This window comes from Apus apus, chromosome Z (genome assembly GCF_020740795.1).
Source record: "Apus apus isolate bApuApu2 chromosome Z, bApuApu2.pri.cur, whole genome shotgun sequence".
Classification (NCBI taxonomy): domain Eukaryota; kingdom Metazoa; phylum Chordata; class Aves; order Apodiformes; family Apodidae; genus Apus; species Apus apus.
Window position 1 is genome coordinate 59,254,104 of NC_067312.1, and position 25,309 is coordinate 59,279,412.

The window sequence follows — 25,309 nt, forward strand, 5'->3', positions numbered from 1 at the left end:
AAGCAGGAAGGAAGGAAGTTTTCTTCTGTCATCTCCGACCTTCCTCCGAGCCTACGTAGATATATGGAATGGAATATCTCTGGCCAGTTTTGCTGTTCATCTAACCCAGCCTCCCACGGGAGGGCCACAAATCCCCCCGCAGTGTCTGAGCCGGCAGAGCAAAGGCACGACCTTGAGGGCCCAGCAATTATACAAACATTCCAGTGTCTTATCAACCTAGCAGAACACGCAGTTGCTAGTTGAAGAAAGCTCACTGAAATGAAAAAAGGAATCAGCAAAAGAAAAACTGGCTTCATCCTGGCTCAAACCAGGACAACAAGAGATTAAGAGAGACACTCTCCTGCATGTGTTGCTAGAGCAAAAGCTTTGTATAAGTGTGATTGACAATGCGCAAGTAAACCAGTAAACTAACATATACAATCTAAAGAAAGGATCCCCAGAATGACCAAGACAACACTGAGTCTTGCTTAGTTGTGTGCAGACTCCTAAAGCATCAATACAGTCCAGGAAGGAAGTGGGGAAAACACCTCCTTGAAATGAGTTTCTAATCAGAGAAAGCATCCTTCACTTTCGAAGTTACATTCACAACTAGCACATACAGCTATTTTCTGCCATTCTTCTGCAAGGTACGGAAAGGAAATGTGCAGGGGAAGCTAGCGTTTAATGTCAGTGGCAAGAGTTGCATCATATGTGGCGAAAAGGAAAAGTCTTCTGGCTCCATGAGTCTTGGTATCAAACAGGTCCTTAGAGAGTGCTCTAAAATACACTGGTCAGAACTATTACTCTGATTCAGTGGGAATGATTAATCAGAAATGCAATGCACAGATTCTTTCAGATCTGATTTAAATTTTAAATATGCCACACAGAAGCTAGCTGCAATGGCATACGTACCACAGACATTGTCCTGACAGGCACCTTAGAGAAATGTTTCAGTGTGAAGGCAGATCTCATCTATCTGATTTTCCTCAGCAGTATTTGAAGTTTAACTCCCAGGAAGCCAAAGCTCAAAGCAGTAAGGAATGTATTGCTGGTCTTGATCAGCAGTACCTTCCATCCATACATTTGGCTGACAGCATCTTTTCTCTGTCAGAAGCTGCCACCACAACTCCAGGTCCCACTGTTTTTGTCAGTGGTTCTACAGTACAGCTCTCCTCAGGCAATCGTGAGATGCTGCTTCAACACTAATGCTCCACTCCTCCCTGCTCTTTCAAGTAGTTGTCTCTGAAGCCAACAGAGTTTAAGCTACCAAGCTGTTGAATATGCACGCAAAGCAATCAATTGTGGTGAAAAATCCCAGACTTTTGCAATGTTCTTTAAAGGCTGAAGATAACCACTGCACAGGGTGGCATCAGACACAGTAAAGAGCTTTTCTTTACAAGGCTGTGGAAGCCTTTTATGTCATCTGGTTATAGTTTATCCTTGGGATCCACTCCAGCTTTTACAGCTTCTAGTCCAATATACACTCAGTGGTTTAGCATTGGAAACTACCATACCTAAATTTCTACCCTAAATGCCAAAAGAACACAATAAAAGGCAGATGAATCTCACATCAACTGGGAAGCTGGAACAGGACATGAACAGGACTGGAATATGCTGCCCAGAAAGGCTGCACAGTGTCTGCTGTTAAAACACGACTGGATACAGCCCTAGACAAACATGCTCATGGTGTCCTTGCTTGAGCAGAGAGGTTGCATTAGATGATCTCACAAGATCCCTCCCAACCTCAGTGATTCTGTGATATGTTAAAGCAATTTTACAAGAACTATCTCAGTTTTTCTGAATTTCAACTGAATTTCAGTTATCAGAATGTAAGAACTACCTTCAAAAATCATAGGCCTCTTACAATACTAGGGAACACAAAATAATTTTGAAAAGTTTTTTATTTAATAGACTTTTCAGCCACTAACCTTGAGAGGTATGTCAATTTCCTTAGGAGGGCTCAGAAAAGATCAGTTATGATATTCAGACGGGCAATGACAACTATAAATTTTGGTGGACACTTCATTGCAAATACAGAGGATACTCTCAGCCCCTCAAGTGAAGTGATGATTTTCAGATGCTACAGTAACTCTAAAGCCTTTCTATTCCTGGTAGTTATTACTTTTGTACTTAGCTGAAATATTAAAATACAAGTAAAACTGTGGAAGCTTTCATTCATGTGTACTACCAGCCACAATAGCCCACTCCATTGTCCTCCCTGTGCAAAGTACATTCCAGCTTATAAGAACACAGTATCTATTACATACAATTAGAATTTTTATTCTCTCTATTCCATTTCTCTGGAAGGATGAGTTTTGCTTCACACAGCTTAATTGTGGTATAGAAATCCCTTCCTTGAGAGTAAAAACCTGACAGAATAAAAGTTGCTCAAGGAAAACAAGTGGTTACTATGACAATCCTCCTCTTCTCTGAGCTGATCTGTTTAATTACTACAGTAAAAACTCAACTGCCAGATGTAGAAGTATGTAGCACCTGGTTTGTTGAGGGAGTGGATACAGATTCAGAAAACAACTTCTCTAATGTTTCTGTCAGTCTATTTACCAGGTGATCCTGCAAGCCTCTGAGCCTTTAATTTCTCTTTTTGCAGTCACGACTTTCATTAAAACATTAAAACTATTCTGAGAACTAGAGACTAAAAATAAAATCTATGAAACATCCTATCTGCCAACTAGGCAACATACACAAATCCCACTCTTGTCTATACATATCTTTTACCTTCCTGTTTGAAATGACAAACTTCAACTTGTAACCATCAAAACCACCACAAACACCCAAACCCCACAGAACAAAAAACATGTACATTTTCCCCTTCCTTTCTTTGATTTTTTTTTTCAAATTATGTCTTTTCATGAAGACAGACAGCCTTTGAGACTTGCCCAGCACCACCCCAGACATCTGAGAGATAAAGCAAAGAACACTAAACTTTAATGTGTAAAACCTCCTCCTCAGACTAAAGAGTCAGGCAAATGTTCTTCACTCTTAGGAGCACTTTCACAAAGTATCAGCCAATACAATACCAAAGCATGCTAAAGAATGTGCTCAGATATTACGTATTACTTGGCCATATGGTTATTAGAAAGCAGTAAGACAGCTGACTGGGGAATGGTAGCTTACTGGAAATCAAACTTGTCTCTGATAACAAGAGGTTAATGGTTAAACTGACCAGTAGACAGAGCCAGTAGGATGCTTCACAAAAAAGGCCCAGAAAGCCAACCATATCCTGGGCTGCAACAGAAGCAGCATGATCAGCAGGTCAAGGGAGGTTATTCTTCTCCTCTGCTCCACTCCTGTTGAGATCCCACTTCCAGTACTGTGTCCAGTTCTGGAGCACTCAACATAAGAAGGACATGGAGCTGTTTCAGTGAGTCCAGAGGAGGGCCACAAAGATGATCAGAGGGATGTAGCATATGTCCTCTGAAGACAGGCTGAGAAAGTTGGGGGTGTTCAGCTGGAGAAGAGAACAGCAGCCCTCCAGTACCTGAAGGTGACCTGAAATGTATCTGAAAGCTCAAAGGACGAAGGGGAACTGTTTTAAGCTGAAAGAGACAGTTTAGATTAGGTATTAGGAAGAAATTCTTTACTGTGAGGGTGGTGAGATACTGGAAGCAGGTTGCCCAGGGAAGCTGTAGATGCCCCATCCCTGTAAGTATTCAAGGCCGGGTTGGATGCAGCTTTGAGTAACCTGGTCTAGTGAGAGGTGTCCCTGCCCATGCAGGGGGTTGGAACTAGATGATCTTTAAGGTCATTTCCAACCCAAACCATTCTGTTTCTGTCTTTACTCTAGAACTGTTGAAAGGACAATACATCTTTTCCAAACAACTAGAATTTCTAAATTTAGAATGCTGTTATGTTTCTACCAGCTCCTTTAGTAAACAGTTAGAAATACTAAGGCAGCCCTTACTATGAAAAAACTCTAAAAGCAAGCCTGGAAGCACACATCCCCACTTTCTGCCAATGTGAAGGTGGCTAACTACTATTTTCTCTCTTTTTTGACTGTAATAATGAATTTGGGACGACAAGTGGAGAAAAATATTATAGATGACAGCTTCACTTGACAAACAATACAGGGGACAGACATACTTTGTCATCTTCTCAGATTGATGTATAAGCATGAAAAAAGGCCACTACTAGAAAAAAGCCAGTACCAAGACTGGCTGAAAAGAATCAGCTGTTGAAGAACTACATACAGGCAGTTTGAACCAGTGCATTAGAAGAGCTGTACTGGGTCAGAACAAAGATGTTCCTAGCCTGACATACTCTTTGACAACAGCAGGTACCTAGGAAAAAGCATAGGGGATAGGATGAATGTAGTGATACCTGTTCCTCTGATTTTGGATACTCCATAGTTCAGGCATTATTGGTTAGTGACAGTTTCTTTAGAATAAAGTAGTTAATGACAACTGAGGCCAGGGATCATCCATTCATTAGCGAATGTATGCAGTTGCTTTTGAATTCAAAATGATGATCATTCCCCGTTTACCTTCCACAGGTCTCTTTATTATTTCATAGCCTCTATCCCTACCTTTCCCCACCTACATAATCTAATATAATTGTTGGTCATACAGAATCCATTACTTATCTCTATGCATCACCCTTCTGAATCACCCTTTCACTCTGCTTGATCTCTCAGTGAATTTCTCTTTGTGTATTTTCTAGGTGGAGATGAGAGAAGCACACCTGACTTTGACATGCACTTATACAACATGTTTCCCCAGTGGTAAAGTGTTTTCTATTTTGTTCTCTATTCATGTGAATAGAGACTGCACCATCTTTTCAGGGAAGTCTGCTGCCTCCACAGGGTCCAAATTAGAGATGTCACCAGGAGATTGAATAGCTTAATACAGCTTTCAGACAATTATTCACTTCTGCTCTTTCATGTGGGTACCAATGAGATTGCAACAAAACATCTAAGGTCTAATCAAGAGAACTCAGGGCCCTGGGAAGAATGCTAAAAAATTTAGGAGAACAGGTAGTATTCTCCTTTATCCTCCCAGTAATAGGGAGAGACTTTGGAAGAATAGGGAGAGACTTTGGAAGAAAGAGACTAGCCCAAAATATAATAAACACCCGGCTTCAGGACTGGTGCTTCCACCAAAACATACCATATTATAACCATGGAAGAACAAGTTGTGCTGGGGCCTGACAGGATCCATCTATCCTGTTGAAGGAAACATATTTGGTCTTTCAAATTCCCAGACATCAGCTGAAAATACCATATTGCGCTGATGAGAAAGCCTGGGAAATGCTTGAAATTTGTGGAAGGTAACTTCTTGCTACAAGTACTCAGTGAACCAACTAGGTAAGATGCCCTCCCAGAGCTGTTATTTGTGAACAGAGAAGGACTGTGTCAGAGGAGGTTCAGACTTGACATTAGGAAGGGTTTATTTACCAAGAGGGTGATCAAGCATTGGAACAGGCTTCCTCGAGAGGCGCTTGACTGCTTGATGCCCCAAGCCTGTCAGTGCGCAAGAGGCATTTGGACAATAACCTTAATAACATGCTTTCATTTTTGGTCAGCCCTGAAGTGGTCATGCAGTTCGACTTGATCATTGTTGACAGGTCCCTTCCAAATGAAATACTGTTTTCTATTCTGTTAATTTTCAAGTACTTCTTATAATTTGTGTTTTTCCTACTAAGCCATCATTTTTCTGAAGTTGTTATAAATGCAAAGATCTCTTTTCTCAAGCTTGACATTTCACACAGAAAAAAACCCATCTTTTTGATGTAATGACAGAAATCTTCCTCTCCATTGCTGTAGTTGAGTCTCAGTTGCAATTTTATGGACCAGTAACCTGGTATTAGGAAGTTCCCTACTTTTTCAGCTATTCCTGGTCTTTACAACCCCGAATAACCTTGTATTATTAGGCAGATCAATTCGTATTTCCTCCTGTACCAACTCACCAGCAAGTGTTCGGGTGTCCCTGCAGTGGAAATCCATCATGACTTCCTGCCTTTCTGAAGGTCAACCATTTCAGGCTTGCTACACTTCCAGTCTCATAGCCATTTACACATTGTGAGGGACTGGCCCTCAAAGCGTATTGTGGGGAGTGGTGTTCACACAACATTGTAAGCCCTGGAACAAAAGTTCATTTGCACTTCAAAGGACTATCTGATGCCTATGGAAATAACAGTGGAGAGGAATGCCGGCATATAAAGAGAGCCATAAAGATAACTAGGAAGGAGAGGACAGGGCAGAGGTCCACTCCAGCTGCTCAATCGTGATATGACTCAACCACACTTACCGTGGTGAAACAATTTTAACAGGCCTATAAAAGGAGGAGCTGTGCTGGTGGTCTTTGTGAGCTTCACTGAAACCAACCCTTCCCTGTCGTTCAGACAAACGCTGCATCCAGAAGAGTGACTTTCTGTCATCTAGCTCTCGTTAACTTCTATTCTCTCTCTCTCTCTTTTTTCCTTGCTAAAATCCTTAAGTAACTACTGTACTTTTTCTGAGGTTGTGCAGCTTGAATATTTATGTATCCTGACTTTTATAATAAAAATATCAGCCTTTATGATCGTGCAGCCTGAGTATACCTAATGACTGAATTATCAGTATTCCTTCTATAGTAATAATTAAAGCTAATGTTCAAATACAGACCCTGAGTGTCGTTTCACCTTAATCCAATCAAGGGCCAGGTCTGAAACAAAGGTTGGATCCAGTCACACCTTGGATCCTTTCTGAGAAGTTTAGAAAGCAGAGGGTCAGATCTGCATCTCCCTGGGTTGCCCAATCCAGCTAGTGACACAAATCCACAAAAGGACAATTCCCCGATGTCCTAGGACTGCCTAATTATCTTAAAATCTTTTAGAAAAGCAGTCTGGAAATCCAAGTAAATGTTTAGAGAAAAGATATAAGAATTTAATCTTCTCTGGAATTGCCACACCTGAATTGCCATCTCCTGAACCACAGAGTTCAAGTAATTGAGGAGAGCTGAGCATGTGCAAGGAAAAAGTCTTTTAACTACACATACCACTTAGTAACTAGTTTTATTAGACTGCAAAGGGAACCAGCAGACATGTTGTCATTACTAAAAGTAAATTTATTATTACTTTTGGGTTATTTGGGACTGCAAAAAAAAAAGTAATTTGTTTACAAGTTTGCATCTCACTCACTCTCATACCTCTGTTGTAAATGTCGTCTCTTTCTCCCTCAGAGGTTCAGCTGCACCCCATAGATGAGGACAAACACAGCAAAACTACATAACTTTGGCTCAGAATTCTAAAAAAAAATTGCTGAGCTGTGAGAAAGACTTGTGAGAAAAATCTGTAGAAAGATAAGTAGTGAGACAGGGGGGTAGGATGACTAAAATGGGGATCCCTAACTGCTCAAAGATACATTACAAAGTAGTTAATTGAACAGAAAGGTATAAGATTCTGTTGGGAAAAAATGAAGGTGGGAGGGTGACCACCAGTCATCACTGTTTTCAAGGCAGTACCTCTTGCTGGATAGAGAAGCAGACAATTCAGTAACGCTGTGGATCTGATCAACAGAGCTGTTGAAGCAGATTCTTCTCCTGACTAAAGCCTGCCTGGACAGCAAAGAATTTTTGGATATTAAATAAAGGTGGTGAACATATTTATTTTCAGCTCAATTGCTCATTAAGGCTTCGCTATAATCTGTGAGTGCTAGCCACTACATAATTTTTTGTATTTTTGCATTTAGCTGAGCAAACTATCCCTACAAGCACAACGTTCAAGTAAGCCAACCTGAAGAAAGGAGGTAACAGATTAATGGAGAACAAAGTCAGCCTGCAAGCTTTGCAGTCCTCTTGCCTGAAAGGTGAAGAATGAGAACAAGATTGTCAAGCTGCAACTTACACTGATTTTTGGAGACTTCAGCTCACTAGATAGGAAATGTTTCCATTAATGGTGGTTGTAACCTAAACACAGAAATTATTTCCCAGAAGTCAACAATTAAATTAATTCCTTTTAGAGGAAAGTTTAGGGATGTAAGTTATTCAGAAGCAAGTCCTCAAATTATGTCCTTGGAAATGCTGAAAGCATATTCAAAGGTTTATTGCCAGCCGGTTTATAACTAAGCTACTACTGATCAATATGCATTCAATAAGAATATGTGCAGTCTCTTTAAGAAGATACCAAGAGAAAGACCAGGTACTTGTCCTGTTCTCAGGACAGCAGACACCTGCAACGTATCCAACAAGGCAGAAATAATTCAGAAATTAGTTGTGGAAGCATCTTTACTGATACTGAGGAGTACAGTCTGCCCTCTGGCATTTCAAAGGATGTACAGAGCTGCACACTGCAGACAACTTGTTTGAATCAGGAGTACACACTGATCATATTTAAGAGATTTATGGTAGCCTTCATATGGGAAGACCTAGGTTACAGTTCAAACTACTCCAAGCCAGAGCCAATGACTATGGTTTACCTAAGTCAGTAATCCAAGATGGGCTTTACAAGCTCATTAACAGCTCTCTACAACAAGACTGATGGTGCCAAGATAACCTGAGTTCTCTCTGCTGTTGTGCTCTATTGCATTACCACATTTCCACTGATTTAATGACTGCTTATTTATGCTAAAATGACTTCATTTGATTGCTTAAAAGGATAGACCCAACAGATAACAAGCAAATGGACAATGAACACAGATCAAAGATCCTGGATGAACACTAACATTTTGTCTGGAACACTAGCGAAGATGACTAAAATGTGCTGCGTGAATTAAGTAATTTATAACAGCTTGCTCTATGGATAACAGAGGAAGTGATCCCCAACCATTAAAACAAACTGCTGCTGCCTGCACATATTACTGATGTCTGTAGTAAGATGTCATAAATGCATTTTATATATGTGTTAGAATACCATACCCCTAGCAAACGGTGTTGCTCCTGAAGAGCAACTATTTAATCTCAGTGAAACTTTTTTCTTCACATTTGAAGTTATTACATGAGAAAATACTTAGCAGTATGTACATGAAAAGTCACTTCAGACGAGCAGACTCATTACTTGTTAGTTCAATATCCTTCTGGTGCCACAGTTTGACAGATGTTGATGAAGTTGGAAGTGTTAACTTATAGGACTGGCCTGATTAAAGTAAAGCTTTGATACAATGTTGCCTTACACCCTAAATGAACTGTGACTGCAGAAGAGATAAAAAGCACAGCAACTGAAGATCCTTAACCCAGTGGTGATGGCAACTCACATGGCATACCTGGAAGCAGAGGCTCAGCCTGATACCAATGCCTACTGCAAAGGACAAAGATGTTCGTGGTGATCAAGAGTAACACACCAGTGGGGAGTGGGACAGGAAGGGATTGAGCTGTAATTTGTCCCTGTAATATTATCACACTTCTCTTTCATCTATTATCGTATCATAAACATAACTTACACGTAAAATTCTGTAATGTTGATTTAAGTTGCAAGAAAGACCTTTGAAAAGTCTATAGAAATGTAACAACTACAGACAAACTTAAAACTGTTCACACGGGACTTTCTGGTATCTTATAGATTTAAGAGAAGATAATCCTATGAATAGGGAAATGTATAAAACGCAATGGAAAAAAAAAATCCAACATGGCATGGACAGCAAGTATCAACCAGCTGCTGTTTGGGTTGACAGTGCTGGAGTCAGTTAAAGGCAGCAACTCAGCAACACAAAGCACTCACTCCAGGAGGCCAGAAGCTGACCTTTCTTCTCCAAAACAATGCTAGTCCAGCCAACAGTGATATTTTTGGGTGTGGTTTCAAAAGTATTGTTATAGTTCAGGGCAGGGAGAGAGGGGTGTTGCTCATTCTTCTTTATTTTACTTTTTTTTTTTCTTCACTGCTACAGATCATGAAAGGAAATCTAGCACTGTATAAAACAACATCTGTCAAATGAACACTCAGATATCTGTAGGGGACTAGCATCTTCCACAGAAATTACTTTACATACTTACTGTGCACACATGGGGCCAGTTCTCAAGCTGATGGAGCACTGTTGTGCTAAGCTCCTCCCAGTACCTCTCCCGGTAGATCTGAGGCATCTTTGACAACCAGACACCACTGCTGCACTTGCTCAGGATCTCCTTAATGCGACTTTGAATTTCATTGATATGAGTAGCAGAAGGGCCAGAGGCAACAGAATGTGTCTCCGCAACAGATGTATTCAAGTTGTCTGTTAAAAATACAGCCTTGTATGTAAATGAAGTAATCATAGCCTTATCAGCAGAGAGAAAGACAGATTACTACGTTTTTAAAAATTAAACATGGGAGCTGCCAGCTTAACATCAACTCTAAAATGTGGCTCTCCTGCCCAGCATGGCTGTTTCAGTCACTTTTTATTGGAAAGAGCCACAGAAACCTTACATATTTAGTAATCAACCTGAAGCTGAATTTTCAATCACTTTAGTTATTTTCACAAGAAACTGCTAAATGTTTCTCCTGAAGGGATCTTGGAAGAGGTTACAGAACCCTCAGCCATGCTGTTGCTGAGAGGCTGCCCTGAGGCAGCATCCCAGGATGGATGCAATGTAACTTCTTTACAAACAAACATAACAACAAAAATACAGCAAACCATTCAAGGACATTCTTCTGAATTCAGACAGATGTACAAAACAGACTGATGATTTGCCTTTCACTTATCTGATTAAAAGTCTGAAGCCAGCACCCAGCCCTTCTGTGCTAGTGCATCAAAGGAAGCCCTCCAGCAGAGCAGGGGAAGAGGCAGCATGTGCCCAGCTACTTTGGACAGTTTCCTACATCATCTACAGGAGCAAGGCAGTCATTATCCCAGTTGGAGGTTCGTATCACTAGCTTGCCTGCCTCCTCATCCCTACTCCTCTCCTCCCTTTGGAGGGGTGTATTTGGTACCAGACCTGAAGCTTCACAAATCAGCCTATCAAAGAGAGCAACCATCATTTGATAAGCCAACTGCACAACTGCTGGGCACCAGGCACACAGAAGGGCATTTTCTGGTCAGCTAGGTTAGTGTGCTGCTTACTCCTGAGAGCCAGTATTTCACTCTTCCATATCAGATCCCTACCCTGGCAGTGAAGTGAATACTCCTGTTTCCAAGCTACTCACTCACACTAGCTTTATGATGGGTTTTGACTTTCTACACAAGGATTTTCCTAGAAAATGGAGAGGAAGACAAGTAAACACACACATTTTCCCAGCACCTTGAAATCAGAGTAAGAATGTTCACTCTCAGAACATGGTTTCTCAGCCAAAAGTATCTTCATTCAAAACAAGTGCTAAGATGGATTTTTTCTTAAGATCACACCAAATCTAATATAAGTAGTCAACAAAAATTTTGTTAATAGGCAAACATACCATTTGAATCTATAGAAGAACTTCTGGACAGGTGAACTTGCAACTCCTTTTGAAACCGTGATGGGACAGTTAGTCTCTTCTCAGACCTAACGTTGAAGAGAAAATTGCCGTAAGTAATTCTCTTGGCTCTGAATAGCAGTACATTTGCTTAAAAGACCTGTACACAAAATAAAATCTATTTCACATACTTCTTTCAGGCATCCTGCACAAGATTTCACAATGTCCTGGCTTGGAAGACAACACGATCAGCAGTAACAAGACAGGAGGTAGTCTCTTTTGAATGCATTTCTCTTAAGGGTATTTTTTTCCTTGGGTACCTTTCCAACTAGGAATTGCCCATACTAGTAAATGTATGTATAGAGAGGTGGGATCCTGGGTTTCTTGTAGGGCCCATCAGACCACACCTCCCAAGAAGAGACTGTGATGCTTCTTTATGTGGGGATCTGAGCTGTGCCCTGAAGGTAAAAGGTTTTCCTGTGATGCAGGTGGAGCATTGGATGAGTCTTTTTAGATACCCAACAAGTGCAAAGTGTGAACATGTGTTTTGTCCCACTAGAGTTTCACAAATGTGCTTGTAGTTCATCTGCTGCTCAGCACTTCTGGGCACTCCTTTCCTGCATTGGAAAATGCTGTACTGGGCAGTGACTATCCTCACTGCTAATGCTGTGGGACATGACTCAGAACAGAACAATTATTTTTGGTACAAGTGACACCCCATACCTGATGGAGGAGCAGAGTTTCATGGCATAGGGACAGCAAAAAAAGTGAGGGAGACAAGTTCATGTTAAGTCTTGATGCTTCCTTAGAAGAGATGTGAATGTGAGAGGCCTCTTTCTGATTTGTGGATGTGCTCTGATTGAAGGTCAGTGTGAATGCACAAAGGGCTACCTTAACACTGTGCTAGTCTTGACATCCTGTTGCTATTAGCCTCAGCATTATACTTGACCCCTATCCTATCTTCCAAGAGTGCAAGTGAAGCTGGGAATATCCCCCTTGGTGTTTCCATGGCTGGTGAAGTTTCTGGTTTCTTCCAGAGCTGTCCCTGAACATCAGAGGTGGCCAGTCTCCTTACTAGCCCTTTGGGCAAAGGCCATCTGCAGAGCCTGCTCAGGGTATGTGTTGTGGCTGCTGCAGTTTGGAGACACATGGTGTTCCCAGCAACCTGCCATGCTTCTGTGGAGAGCTGTTTTGGTGCATTACCACCCTGACTTCTTCAAGGTAGTTCTTCTTGAGTGTGTGTCTTCAGTAGGTGCTTGGTTCTGGTCTTGGAACTCTTTTCTCCAACTCTTGTTCCCTATTGCTTGCAGTGTAGGTAATTATTCCACACCTGATTTTTATTCAGACTTAATAAGCTACATACTGCTGTGACCTCTTCACTGGCAGGAGCTCACTGTGCTCCTAGTATAAGCTGCTGCTTTCTGACAGATGTCAGAAGAAAACCTGCAAACATGTAATTTCTGTCCTTACTGTGACAGAGGAATTCAAAAAGACATCTGTTAACACTGTAGGAACAGCATCCACAAAAAGACACTGAGTTCCTGCATACTTCTCCACTACAGCTCCACACAGCTCAAAGCAGGGGTTAGGTCAGTCAATGCTCATGATGACAGGAGCTGTGGCACAGACAGAGAAGCTCATGTCGAGTCTCCCTGCTCCTGCTGGGGCCCTGGCCTCGCTCTCCTCACTTGCCACATGCAGCACGTCTCTCTCCCCACTGGCTTCTGCCTCCAAACCCTCCACTCCTCACACAGCCACTGCCAGCTGCTCCAGCTGCCTTGCTGCTCCTGCCACTGCTCTCCTCTCATCCACCTCAGCTTCACAGCCTCTGGCTCCTGCTACAACCACCAACCTCTTAATTCCTTCATACTTCTGCTTGGGCACATCCAAACAACTGCTGCTAAGCCCACAGCCCAACTGCCCAAGGACACAAGGAGCATCTCCAGCCCTCCAGAGGAGCCTTGCCCCAGAGCAAAGCCCCAGCAAACCCACCAGGCAGCCCCAAACCTGCCTCCCCCTCCCCGGGGCACCTGCCCACTCCACCAGCACCAGCACGCTGGACAACTTCTCAAGGAGCACGACCAGCAGAGCGCTGCTGTAGCAAAGGGCCCTCTGCAGGGCAGCAGCGGGGGGTGACAAGGCAGTGCCCTCAGTAAAATGCTACGCTCCCGGGCACAAAAGCTGCGCTGGCTGCTGCTCTCACCAGTGATCAGAGTGCAGCCTCACCTGCCCCTCTGGCACCCAGACACCTGATGCACAGGGGACTCACGTAGGCACCTGGGGCAGGACTCGCCTGCTCGCCGTGGCTCTTCCAGAAAGAGCTGGCACCGCAGCAGGACTGAGCTGTCGCTCGGCTCGGTGCCGCCACGGAAGCTGCACACCACTGCCATTTCCATTCAGTGCAAGGCTGACTTCTAACCCGTCCGGTGACCTGCAGAGGATTACCACCACAATCACAGCTCCAGTGGTCTTAGCACAGCCACAATGAGGGAACAGCAAAGCCCTTCACGCCACCATCAGCTGATGGCCCAGGGCAGCCAAAACAACAGAGACAGAAATGATGGGACAGCAGTTGGGTAAGCCACCTGGATTAGAGAGGCTCAAAGAGGGATGACAACCAGCATGTGCTGCTAACCCAGCAAAACTGCAGCTCCAGCCCTGGTCCCGGTTCACCCAAACATGGCTGGGCAGCTGCTGGGTCCTACTTTGCCAAGAAGGGCCGCAAACACTAACGCTGCAACGCAGAAGTCAGCCAAGAGGTAAAGAGCAGCCGCCTGCAGACAACCACAACCCTGAACACGTAGCATCCCCTGTCACCTACGCACACAAACCTCCTTCTGCTTTCTGTTGTGCTGGCCACAACAGCTCCTTCCTGGCCCGGGAGACATCACCATCCCCACACACCCTTCCTGCAAACGCCTTTGGCCACACTTCTGCCCAGAAGACACAGGGCAGGTCAACAGCATGGGGTAGCTGCAGCAGCATCCTAGAAGGCAAAGGGTCACCAGTCTCCTTCCTGGGTGTTGACCCACATTCAAACTTCACCTTCTGCAAGGACAGGAGCCTTGATTCCCACATCCCAAAAAGCCCTGCTAGCATCCAAGAGTCCACCACACTTCATTCCACCTTGTTGTCACACATACACACGCACACACTGACCTGTTCACCACAGTGACATGCCTCTGCATGGGAATTTCTTTAGGTGGTCCAGTCCCAGCAGCTGGAGTCAAGGCAAACCGGGCACTCTCCAGAGCAGGTTTCACCACTCCACACGCCACTCCTCTGCCTCGTGGTGTGTGAGGAGCAGGCCTCTTGCTGCCTTGTTCTGGTACGCTCAAAGTCTTGGGCTGTCGCAAAGTTCCTTTGGGCTTTCCTAAAGAGTTCACAGAAATATCTGTGAGCAGTGCTCTCCTCCACCCAACCCAAAAAGACTTGAAGCTCAGCAGGTAACCCACTCCAGGGAGTCCATACTGTTCCAAAAGACAGTTAACAAGGATGCTCTCAGTACTACGGCATCGTGGCATGCACCTGAGGACTCACAAACCACGATCTTCCCTGTTGCACTGCAGCAGAGAAACAGACAGAAGGCTCATCTCTCCTTACACTCTTAGAAAATCCATACATCAGTATTGTGCTACAATAGGTCACATCTCAGCTGGAATCCATGGTCAGGCTGCCCTTTAACACCCAATAGCAGTAGCAGGTCCTGGAAGTGTTGTAGAACGTACAACCAACCAACTCCACCTCCTGCACAGCTGATTTTCAAGCACCCTCTTCCTAAACTCCCCCTGCACAGCAGAGGTTACTGAACACCACCTGCAGAGGAACACGCCACAGTGGCCTTCAGGCCATGCTTGGAAGAATGAGCTGGAGTGCACTGCTGGAGGCCAAGAGTGTTGTCTTGTTCATAGACTTTTCCTAGGAAGCAATCACTTCCTTTTCTGTCTTGGCACTCGGTTTTTCTGCTTTGTTCATCCTGCCTTGCTTGTGAGAGAAGACCCTTTTTGGAACTGCAGTTTGTTAAGTTTTCAAAGTGCTGGCCTAGTCCCTGAGTTTCTTCTGCCCCATCCCTGTGCTGAACTGTCAGCCCCATGCTTGCTGGGGGCCATGGTTATGAAGGCAGTGGTGCTGTGTGCACGGATCCCTCTTCCAGCCTGTGTTGAGCTGGGGCATGGAGAGTATAAAGTGTGGGATTTTGCAGCATGGTTTATAGACCACCATCAACTTCTAGTTTATATGCTGGCTGTATCATCCGCACTGATTCTGGTGGGCTCGAACAATTCCAAGGGGTATCACCATGCAAGACAGTGAACAAACATGCATTTATGATCATCGTGGTTTAACTGGGATGAGTCACCAGTTCAGCTGCCCAGCTGGAGGGTAGACTGCTGGCATTGTAACAAAAGAGCAAGGAGAAGCAAGCTCTGTTACAGACAAAAAAAAAAGGGAATAGAAACTGTGCAACCCACTGTTGCTCCAAACTGCCAACTTACAAGCAGATAGGCCTTGCCTGGGCCTGATCCAGGGATATCCCACTAACAGCAACACAACAACTGCACAGCCGTGTGGGAAGGCTGACCCACAGGCTCTGAGAAAACACTGCTGCAGCACCTAATGCAAAAGGAACAGAGGTACAAACAGCTGCCACTGGGCATAACAATGTTGTGGCCCCAAAGGCACTTATAGCAGAAACAGAAGTCACTGAAAAAGCCACAGCTGATGCTGCAGGGACTACTCATGGTGAGGGCATGGCTCATCTCTGTCATGCCACGATGGGCTGAGCTCAGCCTCAAAAAACAAGCAGGCTCATTCCCAGACTTCTTGCCTGCAGCTCAACCACATTTCTCGCAGAAGCACAGGTAGGTGGAATTAAAGTCAAGCATCCTCCAAGAACTTTTTTTTTTTTAAGATCAAAAAAGTTTGGATAAGAGAAAGCTCTGGGGAGACACTATTGCAGCCTTCCAGTACCTGAAGGGGGCCTACAAGAAAGCTGGGGAGGGACTTTTTACAAGGGCATGTAGCAATAGAACAAGGGGCAATGGTTTTAAACTGGAAGGAGATATGTTTTCTTCAGACATTAGGAAGAAATTCTTTAGTGTGAGGGTGGTGAGACACTGGAACAGGTTGCCCAGGGAAGCTGTAGATGCCCCATCCCTGGAAGTGCTCAAGGGCAGGTTGGATGGGACTTTGAGCAATCTAGTGGGAGGTGTCCCTGCCCATGCAGGGATCTTGAAACTACATGATGTCTAAGGTCTCTTCCAACCTAAACCATTCTATCATTCCATGATCATTCACACCTCATGTATGTGCTCAACAAGAGATTTCTCACTGAACATGACTTACAAGCACAAGCCAAGACTTTTTCAACAGCAGCTTCAGTTCTTTCACAAAGGCAGGCCCCTCACAGCTGCCTGGGGCTTACCTGCTAACGTGACTGGAGATGTGTTCTTCAGCCTCATCTGGCAGTTCACTTGCCGTCCCATTTTTCTCTTGGAACTCCTCTGCCGGGCCACCAGTTGAGCAATTGGTGCAGTTTCACTGCAAGCAACAGCATGGCAAATGACCTGTTTGGAGTAGGAAGTGAACAGGGGGGAAAACAGTCAGTGAGGCCCCTGAGCCCATCAGCAGCCCGCAGAAGGACTTGCAACCATTTCTGTGCATGTAACTGCTAGATCCTGCAGAGCTGCAGGCAGTTCAGCAAAGGCTTCAGCAGCAGAAACAGACCTCTCTCTTCCTTCACAGATATCAGCAAAGCAGACAGCCAGGTCCACCAGAGACCTTCCCACATTAGGTTGGGGCACACCAGGGAGCAGCTTGGCTTCTCACTCTCATCCCACAGGTCCACTGTGTCACTTTACAACACCGCCCTGCACCCTCCCAGCCCAAACCAACACAACAGACTCCCAAGAGACTCCTCATGGCTGCAGAGGTAAAACAGCCTATGAAGACAGCTGGCAGAGTCCCTCAGGAGCCAGCCAATGGCCACAGGCAAGAGACAAACAGACCCTATGCTGCAAAACCCCACATTTGACAGACTCCATGCCCCAGATCAGCATAGGCTGGAAAACGGATCTGTGCACACAGCACCACTGCCTTCATAACCATGACCCCCAGCAAGCATGGGGCTGACAGTTCAGCACAAGGATGGGGCAGAAGAAACTCAGGGACTAGGCCAGCACTTTGAAAACTTAACAAACTGCAGCTCCAAAAAGGGTCTTCTCTCACAAGCAAGGCAGGATGAACAAAGCAGAAAAACCGAGTGCCAAGACAGAAAAGGAAGTGATTGCTTCCTAGGAAAAATCTATGAACAAGACAACACTCTTGGCCTCCAGCAGGGCGCTCCAGCTCATCCTTCTCCTCCTCCTCTTCCACTGCACATCCAGCATTTGCATCAGGCTGGCCCAACATACAGCCATTGGAGGGAGGGCCTGTCCTTCTGAGGGACACCTCTTCAATCCAACGAGCTCCTGATTAGAAATCAGACAAGGTGCCCAATAAGCAGTCAGCACCTATGCAAAAAATGTACCACCAGCCCCACCACTACAGTGGTTAAAAGCCAGGAATCACAGAAAAACAGGCTGCAAGACATCTCCATAGACAATCTCATACAGGATCTCTGCTCAGAGCAACATCAACAATACCTAGCTGCTCAGTTGTGGGTGGATTATCTCCAAGGATGAAGACTTCTCAATGACTCTGGACAGCTTGCTCCAGTGTTTAGCCACCCTCACTGTAAAAAGTTGGGAGTTTTAATGCTTAAATGGTATAACCTGTATTTCATTTTGCTCCTGTTCTCTCTTTTGTTCTTCGAAAACTGAAGATGGAGCTTGGCTTAATGTTTTTTTTTACTCCCCCCAACAGGTATTAATACAAACAGATAAGATCCCGCTGAACAGATTGTTCTGCTCCAAAACAAGCAGTGCCAGCCCTTTGAGCCATTTTTCAAAGATGACTCATTTCCTTTATCATCCTCACAGACATTCACTGAACTTGCTTCAGTGTGTCCGTGTCTCTCTTGTTCTGGGAAGAGTGGTACTGGACACAGGTTCCCAGATATGGTCTTACTAGGGCCAAGTAGAGGAAATTCATCACCTCTGTCAGTAGACTGGCAACACCCTTCTTAAGGCAACCCAGTACACTGTTGGTCTCCTTTGCTGTAATGGCACAGTGCTTCTCACTGTGAACTTCATGTCCATAAAAAAACCCCAGGAATTTCTTTGCCAAGCTCATTTCCAGCTGGTCAGCCCCCAGACTGTATGGATGCATGGGGTTACTCTTCCAGGGGTGCAGTATTTGGCACTTTCTTGCACTGAACTTCATAGGGTTCCTGTTGCTCCATATTTCCAGCTTTTTGAGGTCTCCCTGAACGGCAGCATACCCATCTGCTCTACCAGTCCCTCCTATCAACTACAGGCTTGCTGAGGATCATCTCTGTCCCATGATTGAGGTCACTTGTGAACTTGTCAGCCAACATTGCCCCGGCATTGACCCCTGGTACATGCCATTGTTGACTACCCGGGGTTTTGTGCCACTGTTATGGGAGAGACTGTCTGCTTTATGTAAAACTTATTTCCAATTAGAGTGTTTATAACAGACAGCTGCCCATAGACTTGTGTGTCCACTATCCATAAGTCATAAGCTCTTGCTGGCTCATCTGTCCCAAGGCAGAGCTTGGAGCATCCCCGCTGCTCTCACACTAGAGAGGCTCACAGAAACTCCCTGCTCCTTGCTGTTCCAGTCCATCATTCCTCAGCAGCCCATGTCCATCTATAGCAGCATGCCAATTTAGTGCATGGTCGCAAGAGCCCTCCATGACCCTAACGAGTTCACAGCCCTCAATGGCATGCAGACCTCCAGTTTCTCCTGGTTGTGCACCATGCTGTGGGCAGTCATGTACGGGCACTTAAGAGAGGTGCCAAGCTGTACCCATTTCCAGAGAAGGGTACCAGAGCTTTCTTCACGCTCCAATAACAGACATTTCCATGTTTATAACATGGATGCATATGGGATGGACCACTTTCAGCCCTGCTCTGTTCTCAGGGTCTCAATACAAAAGGCTTTTTGCTCATACACAGCTTATCATAGTTATATAAATGCATGTTTTCACATCTTTCATATATTTCAGATTTTTCCTGTCACTGTTGCAAGTTATTTTCAGCATTTCCTTCCAGTATTTCCACATCATAGTGAATTTAAGTTTAGCAAAAATTATTATTTGAGTTAGAATTAATTCAGATGTAGAGTGATGGGGTGGATGAATTCACTTGCAGCAGAGCAAAGCAGCCTTCAAATTCATTTTTTTGGAAGGGTTATTTAAGCAAAAACCTAAGTTTCCATAGAGAAAGGTGCAACTATATGCTGCCTGTAACTGAACATAACATGAAGCAAAACTGGGTTCCTTGAAATTACACAACCACCTGTTGCAGGTGCACAGTATTTAAATTTTAGTCCCCTCGGTGTTTTCTGTATCCTGAATTTAATCCTCAGTCTGTGTGGAAACAGGAGAAGATATCTACCTGTGTGAAGGAATAATTCTCAGCTTTCATCTTTCCTATAATCAAGAAGCCTAAATTAGTGTTCAGTAGTAAGAAGAACCCAGGACAATTTGTATTATTCCCTTCCCAACACAACCAGTTTGTTCATCATTAGCTACCCAGACAATATTGATATCACACAAAACCTTTAAGAAGCATGTAACATGTAGCACTCTGATATAAATTTATATTATTTACTGCTCACTTTAAAGGATTGCTTGTTTAATGTATTCCTTGTGCTGTATCTTGGATAGGTGCCCTACCAGTAATGAAAATCCTTTTAGGGCTACCTAGACTGCAGCCAGGAACATCGGTTGCTAGCAGACCTCTCTACATGTGCAAGTGTGTCCTGCTTTCCACTCCCCTATCTCCAAAGGGATTAAAAGAAGACGCAAGGATCTTGGCAGTCTTTTTGGAGGTCAGGGTACTCCCACAGCCAGGAAAAGAGACTGGTTGAATGCATGGTCTTGCAGCAGGCTTGTGTGGACTCTGAGCTATGATCTCAGCTTATAATAGGGCTCAAACATTCTGGAGAGACATGAACAAAGAGCAAACTGCTATACTGAAGTACTGCCCAAGCCCTGTATCAGGAAAGCATGTGGGAGCAATTACAGGTATTTACCAGTCCACAACACTACAAAGCCACACTTATCACCCTCAGCTCCATGTCAACTCAAGGGACACTGGACAATGACAACAGGAGGGTCATCAAACAGCAACACTAGCTCAATCTTTGCATCTCTCTTGCTTCCTTGTTGTTTGCAGGGTGCTTCCTCTCAGTTGTTTCACTCATGCAGAGCATCACGGGCACTCATAAACCAAACCAAGTCCTCCTCAGCTATCTCAAGACTCCTGTTCAGAAGCTTTTTTCCTTTTCCATCTTCTAAAGCCACATTTAGCTGTCTCTTTACAGCTGCCACAGAGAAGGCACCACTTCTAGTGCTATCCAAGAGACCACAAGGCTCTGAGCACACATCGCATTAGAGGATAAGCAAGGCTCTCAAGGGAACAGGAGGATACCAGATTACATCCTGCAAGGCTCTAGTTAGAAACAGATGGCCATCTGCCAGAACCACCATAAGGAAGCATTAAAATGCAGAATCACAAGTGTTCCTAGAGGTACCTGCATTCACATTTCTTATGTAGCTGCAGACGATACAAATTTGGAGCAAGAAAAAACAGAATCCCACACTTGGATACCTGCTGGAAAAGGGTACATTCTGACAGCCGTAAAAATGCAGCAAGGGAACCTCTTGCTTAAAAACAGCCACATTTCCACACATTAGCAAAAAACCCAGTTCACCTCTCAACACAGTCTTCACAGCTAAGTAGGAAGACCTACTTCTGAGTTGCCAGACGAAATCCCAACGCACCTGAACCAACAAGGGAGCTCAGTCTTAAGTCCTGTCTCTTCAGACCTTCTGCAATGGCCACACATTGTGCCAAACATCTGCTAGCTTTCTCCTCTCCCACACTCTACATAGACTTCAGGAACCCAGACATGGCTTCAGCAAGGGAAAGGCTTCAGCTCCACATCTGAGTGGAGCCTTCTCCACTCAGATAATGTACAAGTCACACATCTATGCCAACCACCAACAGAATGCCTTCTGACTCTCCGTCACCTTTGCACTGACTTCTTTTCCCTTGCCCACTTGATAAGCTGAGGCATTGCAACTCTTGCATCAAGGCACCTTACTTGCATGGGCTCTTTCTCACCTTTGCAAGTTTTCACAGTCCTGTGACACTGCAGCTCATGACAAACAAGAGTGTTAGGCTCCAAGCAAGCACTGTCAGGCTTATAAGCAACAGCACCCACAGTAGTTTTCACTGTATGAAAAAGATACTTAACCTCACCCTGATCAAGACACACACACAGTTAATCTCTAAGATCCCAGGACAACCTGTGAATATCCTCTCAAGAGTTAGAAATGCTGAGACAGGAACCAGAGCTCTACAGTCACACAAACTATCTTACCAGCAAGAACTCCTGTTTCTGGAATAATTCCCTGCAACTTTCCATATTTTGCAAACACAACTTTCCAGTCAGCATGCAGAGGGCAGGAAAATATAGGACACTATGCCACAGTGTCCACTTCTCCCAGCATTAGTAGACCACTTGCATGCTACAATACCTTCCTCAGAAATACATGGCGCAAGCAGTGGCAAAGTTATGAACTATGCACGCTTTACAAACACAAAAGTGATTTCTGAAGCATAACTGATTCTTACCTCTCCCATTTTGTTCCCTTCCATTCTGACCACTCCTGGGATGCTCTCCAAATAGCTTTCCAGTGTGTCATGTCCCAGATGCCTGAAAGGAATCCACTCGCCAGTCAGGGATTTGTATTCGCCCTGAAGCTCAGACAAAGGTATGCCATTTTTAAAGGCGTGAAGAACGGCTCTCAGTGCTTTTGCAGTAAGTTCAGGCTCCTGCATCTTCACCTATACCACCTCCATGCCAAAAGAAAAAAAATACAGTAATTTAGATACTCAGGCTATTATTATTCAGCCTTCCTCCCCAAACAAGGAAGGATTCAGTGGCTTCAGAGACTTTAAACTTCCAGGTTGACTTGGAGGGGCCTGGTCCTGCCAGCCAAGCAGAGGGTGGAACAAAACACATGGGGCATGCATGGCATAGTCCAAAAAAGCAGCTGGAGGAGCAGGGCAGCCCCGCTGCATGGGCTGGCCCTGCCAGCCAATCTCTGCAGACCACGTGGCCAGAAGGAAGGGCTGTCAGGCAGCTGGCCCACCTTACTGCCTGCAGGGCCAGGACCTCCACCATAAGCCAGGCTGGGACCCAATGCCCCCTCCCTTGCTACCCAGTGCTCCCTCCCCTCGTGCCCTATGGTGATGGTGACACCGGGCTGCTCACGACTACTCCCCCTCATGCAAATGCACATCCTGCACCAACACCCATGGAGCATGTCTCAGCTCCACCATGGAAACTGCATGCATCCAGGTCATGCCACATCTTACCCACAGCTGCACGGTGCCTCAACTCCACAGACGTGTCTCTGGAGGGAAAGCCCAACAGAAGTGAAACCTGCTCCCTGCAAGCTGGGGGCTGCACACAGGCCAGCACCAACACCACCTCATTTCATTGCTCAGTGACTGCCCCATCCGGACAAACGTGCCCAACACTGCAGCGCTGATAAAGGTGCAGCAGTCTTCCAACACCACCAAGGTGCTTCATCTCCAACACCACCTTCCGCAGGGCCATGCAAGAAGGCTGGGCAGTGCAGGAGGCAGTTTCAAGGCAGATGCTGGAGATATCTAAAGCCTTGCCACCACCCTCAGCTCACAGGTGAGCACACACCCAGGGCAGTTCCAGGGCCAGCTAGCTATACTTGTGAAACACCTGGTAGCTCCAGGCACAAGTGCTGCCAGGTTGGCTCTGTGGTCCCAGGCAAGCTCTCTTTTCACAGATGCTTACTTGATGCAGGGGCATTCTAGCCAGAGAAAGCTCCCTGTTCTGATGGCAGGACCAAAGACAGACAGAGCTCTCATACTATGCAGGACCAACCCTGCTCTCAATGTGTGCACTGCACACAGGGCCAAAACCTAACACTAAGCACGCTTGTGCTTGAAACACTTCATCTTCTCCCCAGTCAGCCTGACTCTGCTGAAGCCACTCCAGTGCATGACACAATAGGAGAGTCCCTCACCTCCAAGCACATGAAGTTGAGCAACCGCTGGTCCTGTACCTGCACAGGGCTCTCTCTACATCAGTGCAGCAGCAGGCAGCTGCCTGCAACCACAACACTGCTATGTGGGAAGCCGTGTTAAGGATGTCTCTGCTGTTGTCTGCAGAATCAGCCCCTCACCATTACCCTTTTTTAGGGGAAATCACCCTGTGAAGTCTAAAATGAAGAACAATCCCAACCCTCAGCATGTTTCAGATGCTGTGCCACATCTTCCAGTCTATGCATGGATACTAACACTGTCTCTGCCTTCCTGAGTCCAAGTTCACCACAGCCTAACTCATAGCAGGCAGGGAGGCACAGCATTAAGTCCTGTTCTTCACCATTCCTCGAACCGCTTTACTTCATGCACAGATAGCACTTCACTAATCTGACTGTGTCACTGTGTGTGTACAAGTATATTTACACACAGGCACACTCACACCTTTTACTGACAGCACTACATACACACGTGTTTACGCACGCACTGCTCCTCACATCTGTAGTTCCTGCCCCCGCCACTCCAATGTGTTTTTCCTTGCCTCATCCTGGAACATCCTCTACCACGGCGACCTTTTCCACAGCCCTCGCTCACCCAGGGATCACAGCGTTACTGCGCCCAGGAGGAGCACGCTGAACAGGAGCACACCTCCTGAAAGCAATGGGCAGCTGCCACGCTAGGCATCTGGATCCTCCCCTCAACCTTTTAGAGACTCAGCAGCCAGCAAACAGTGCTTCACAAGATGCCCCACCCAAAGAGCCGGAGGTGGTGGCCACTTGTCAGAAGGAAAAAACTCAGGAACCTCGTATGTCCTTTGGACCTATGCAGTGTAATGGGGACATCATGTGCCAGACAAATGCATACCTTGTTTAAAGTTTTCATTGTATAAAAAAAGACCCAAACACCACTAAGAAGTACAGCAAAAAATGCAGTTTCATTTTCAATTGTGTTCCAAGTCACATACATACAAAGGACACAGAAAAGTCAATCAAATGCATTTCGGAGGCCTTTTTCTTTACTTTCTCTTTCCTTTCTCTTCTACACAATATACCTACACTCTTATTTCATTAATATGGCTCTTGAAAGTCCTCTTACCTGAACTACCTGATTTTAACTTACTGGTCAGGAAAAATTAAGAGAATATCCATTGCAGTTGGGCAGAGTGACAAGGAAGAAAACCCACAATAACCTGGGAAGGCAGTTTCAGCATGATTCAAAAGAGGAAACTTCAATTAAAAAAAAAAAAGGAACAGAGCAGTGTAGGAGATGACATCAAGCCACCATCAGATAGCAGTACACCAAAACTAAACAACTCTGCTAGTTCAGAACTACCAAACGGGACAGCATCAATTATATCCCCCTAAATTGTATGAGGAGCAGTCATAAGGACTATTCACTTAGCTAAAGGAGATGACAGGTACTCAGGTACAACGGTTAAACCTAACGCGGTCCTGATGTCCCAGGGACCTCCCGTTCTGCAGCCAGGCACGCCGCACAAGACTGGCAACGCAGCGACGGCGACAACCAAGCAACGCCGGCAGACTAGCAGAAAGCTACACAGCTCAGGGTGGCTTCTGAAGGTTTTCTACCCTTCCTTTGGTGTTCAGCTGCTGCCAGGCCGGGCCAGCCAGCAGCGGCGGCCGCCACCCCGCGCTCCCGGCCTCCAGGCGGGAGGACACCTCCCCGGAGCCGCCCGCGAGGCCCGGCACAGCCGCCCCGCCAGTGCCCCCCGCAGCTCGACGGCAGCTTCTCTGGGAGCCCGCAGAGCAGCTGCCCCGCCCGCAGCTGCACAACGGCCCCCGCGCCGCCGTTACCCAAGCTAA

The 25,309-nt window shown here is 45.4% G+C and overlaps 1 protein-coding gene across 3 annotated transcripts in view; it reads right to left on the reverse strand.

The window, feature by feature from the left end:
• TDRD7 (tudor domain containing 7) overlaps nucleotides 1-25,309 on the reverse strand; it is a 43,425-nt gene that overhangs the window by 17,764 nt on the left and 352 nt on the right. The window contains exons 1-6 of one of the 3 annotated variants that reach the window (XM_051643005.1): nucleotides 22,782-25,168; nucleotides 22,035-22,256; nucleotides 16,694-16,835; nucleotides 14,431-14,644; nucleotides 11,275-11,360; nucleotides 9,900-10,117 (exon numbers count right to left, since the gene is read on the reverse strand). In XM_051643005.1, the coding sequence (XP_051498965.1) occupies nucleotides 9,900-10,117; nucleotides 11,275-11,360; nucleotides 14,431-14,644; nucleotides 16,694-16,835; nucleotides 22,035-22,241 (867 nt within the window). In that variant the 5' untranslated portion in view covers nucleotides 22,242-22,256; nucleotides 22,782-25,168. Of the gene's footprint in view, nucleotides 1-9,899; nucleotides 10,118-11,274; nucleotides 11,361-14,430; nucleotides 14,645-16,693; nucleotides 16,836-22,034; nucleotides 22,257-22,781; nucleotides 25,169-25,309 lie in introns of those variants that run through there. The other 2 variants (XM_051643004.1, XM_051643006.1) reach the window with 2 other exon arrangements.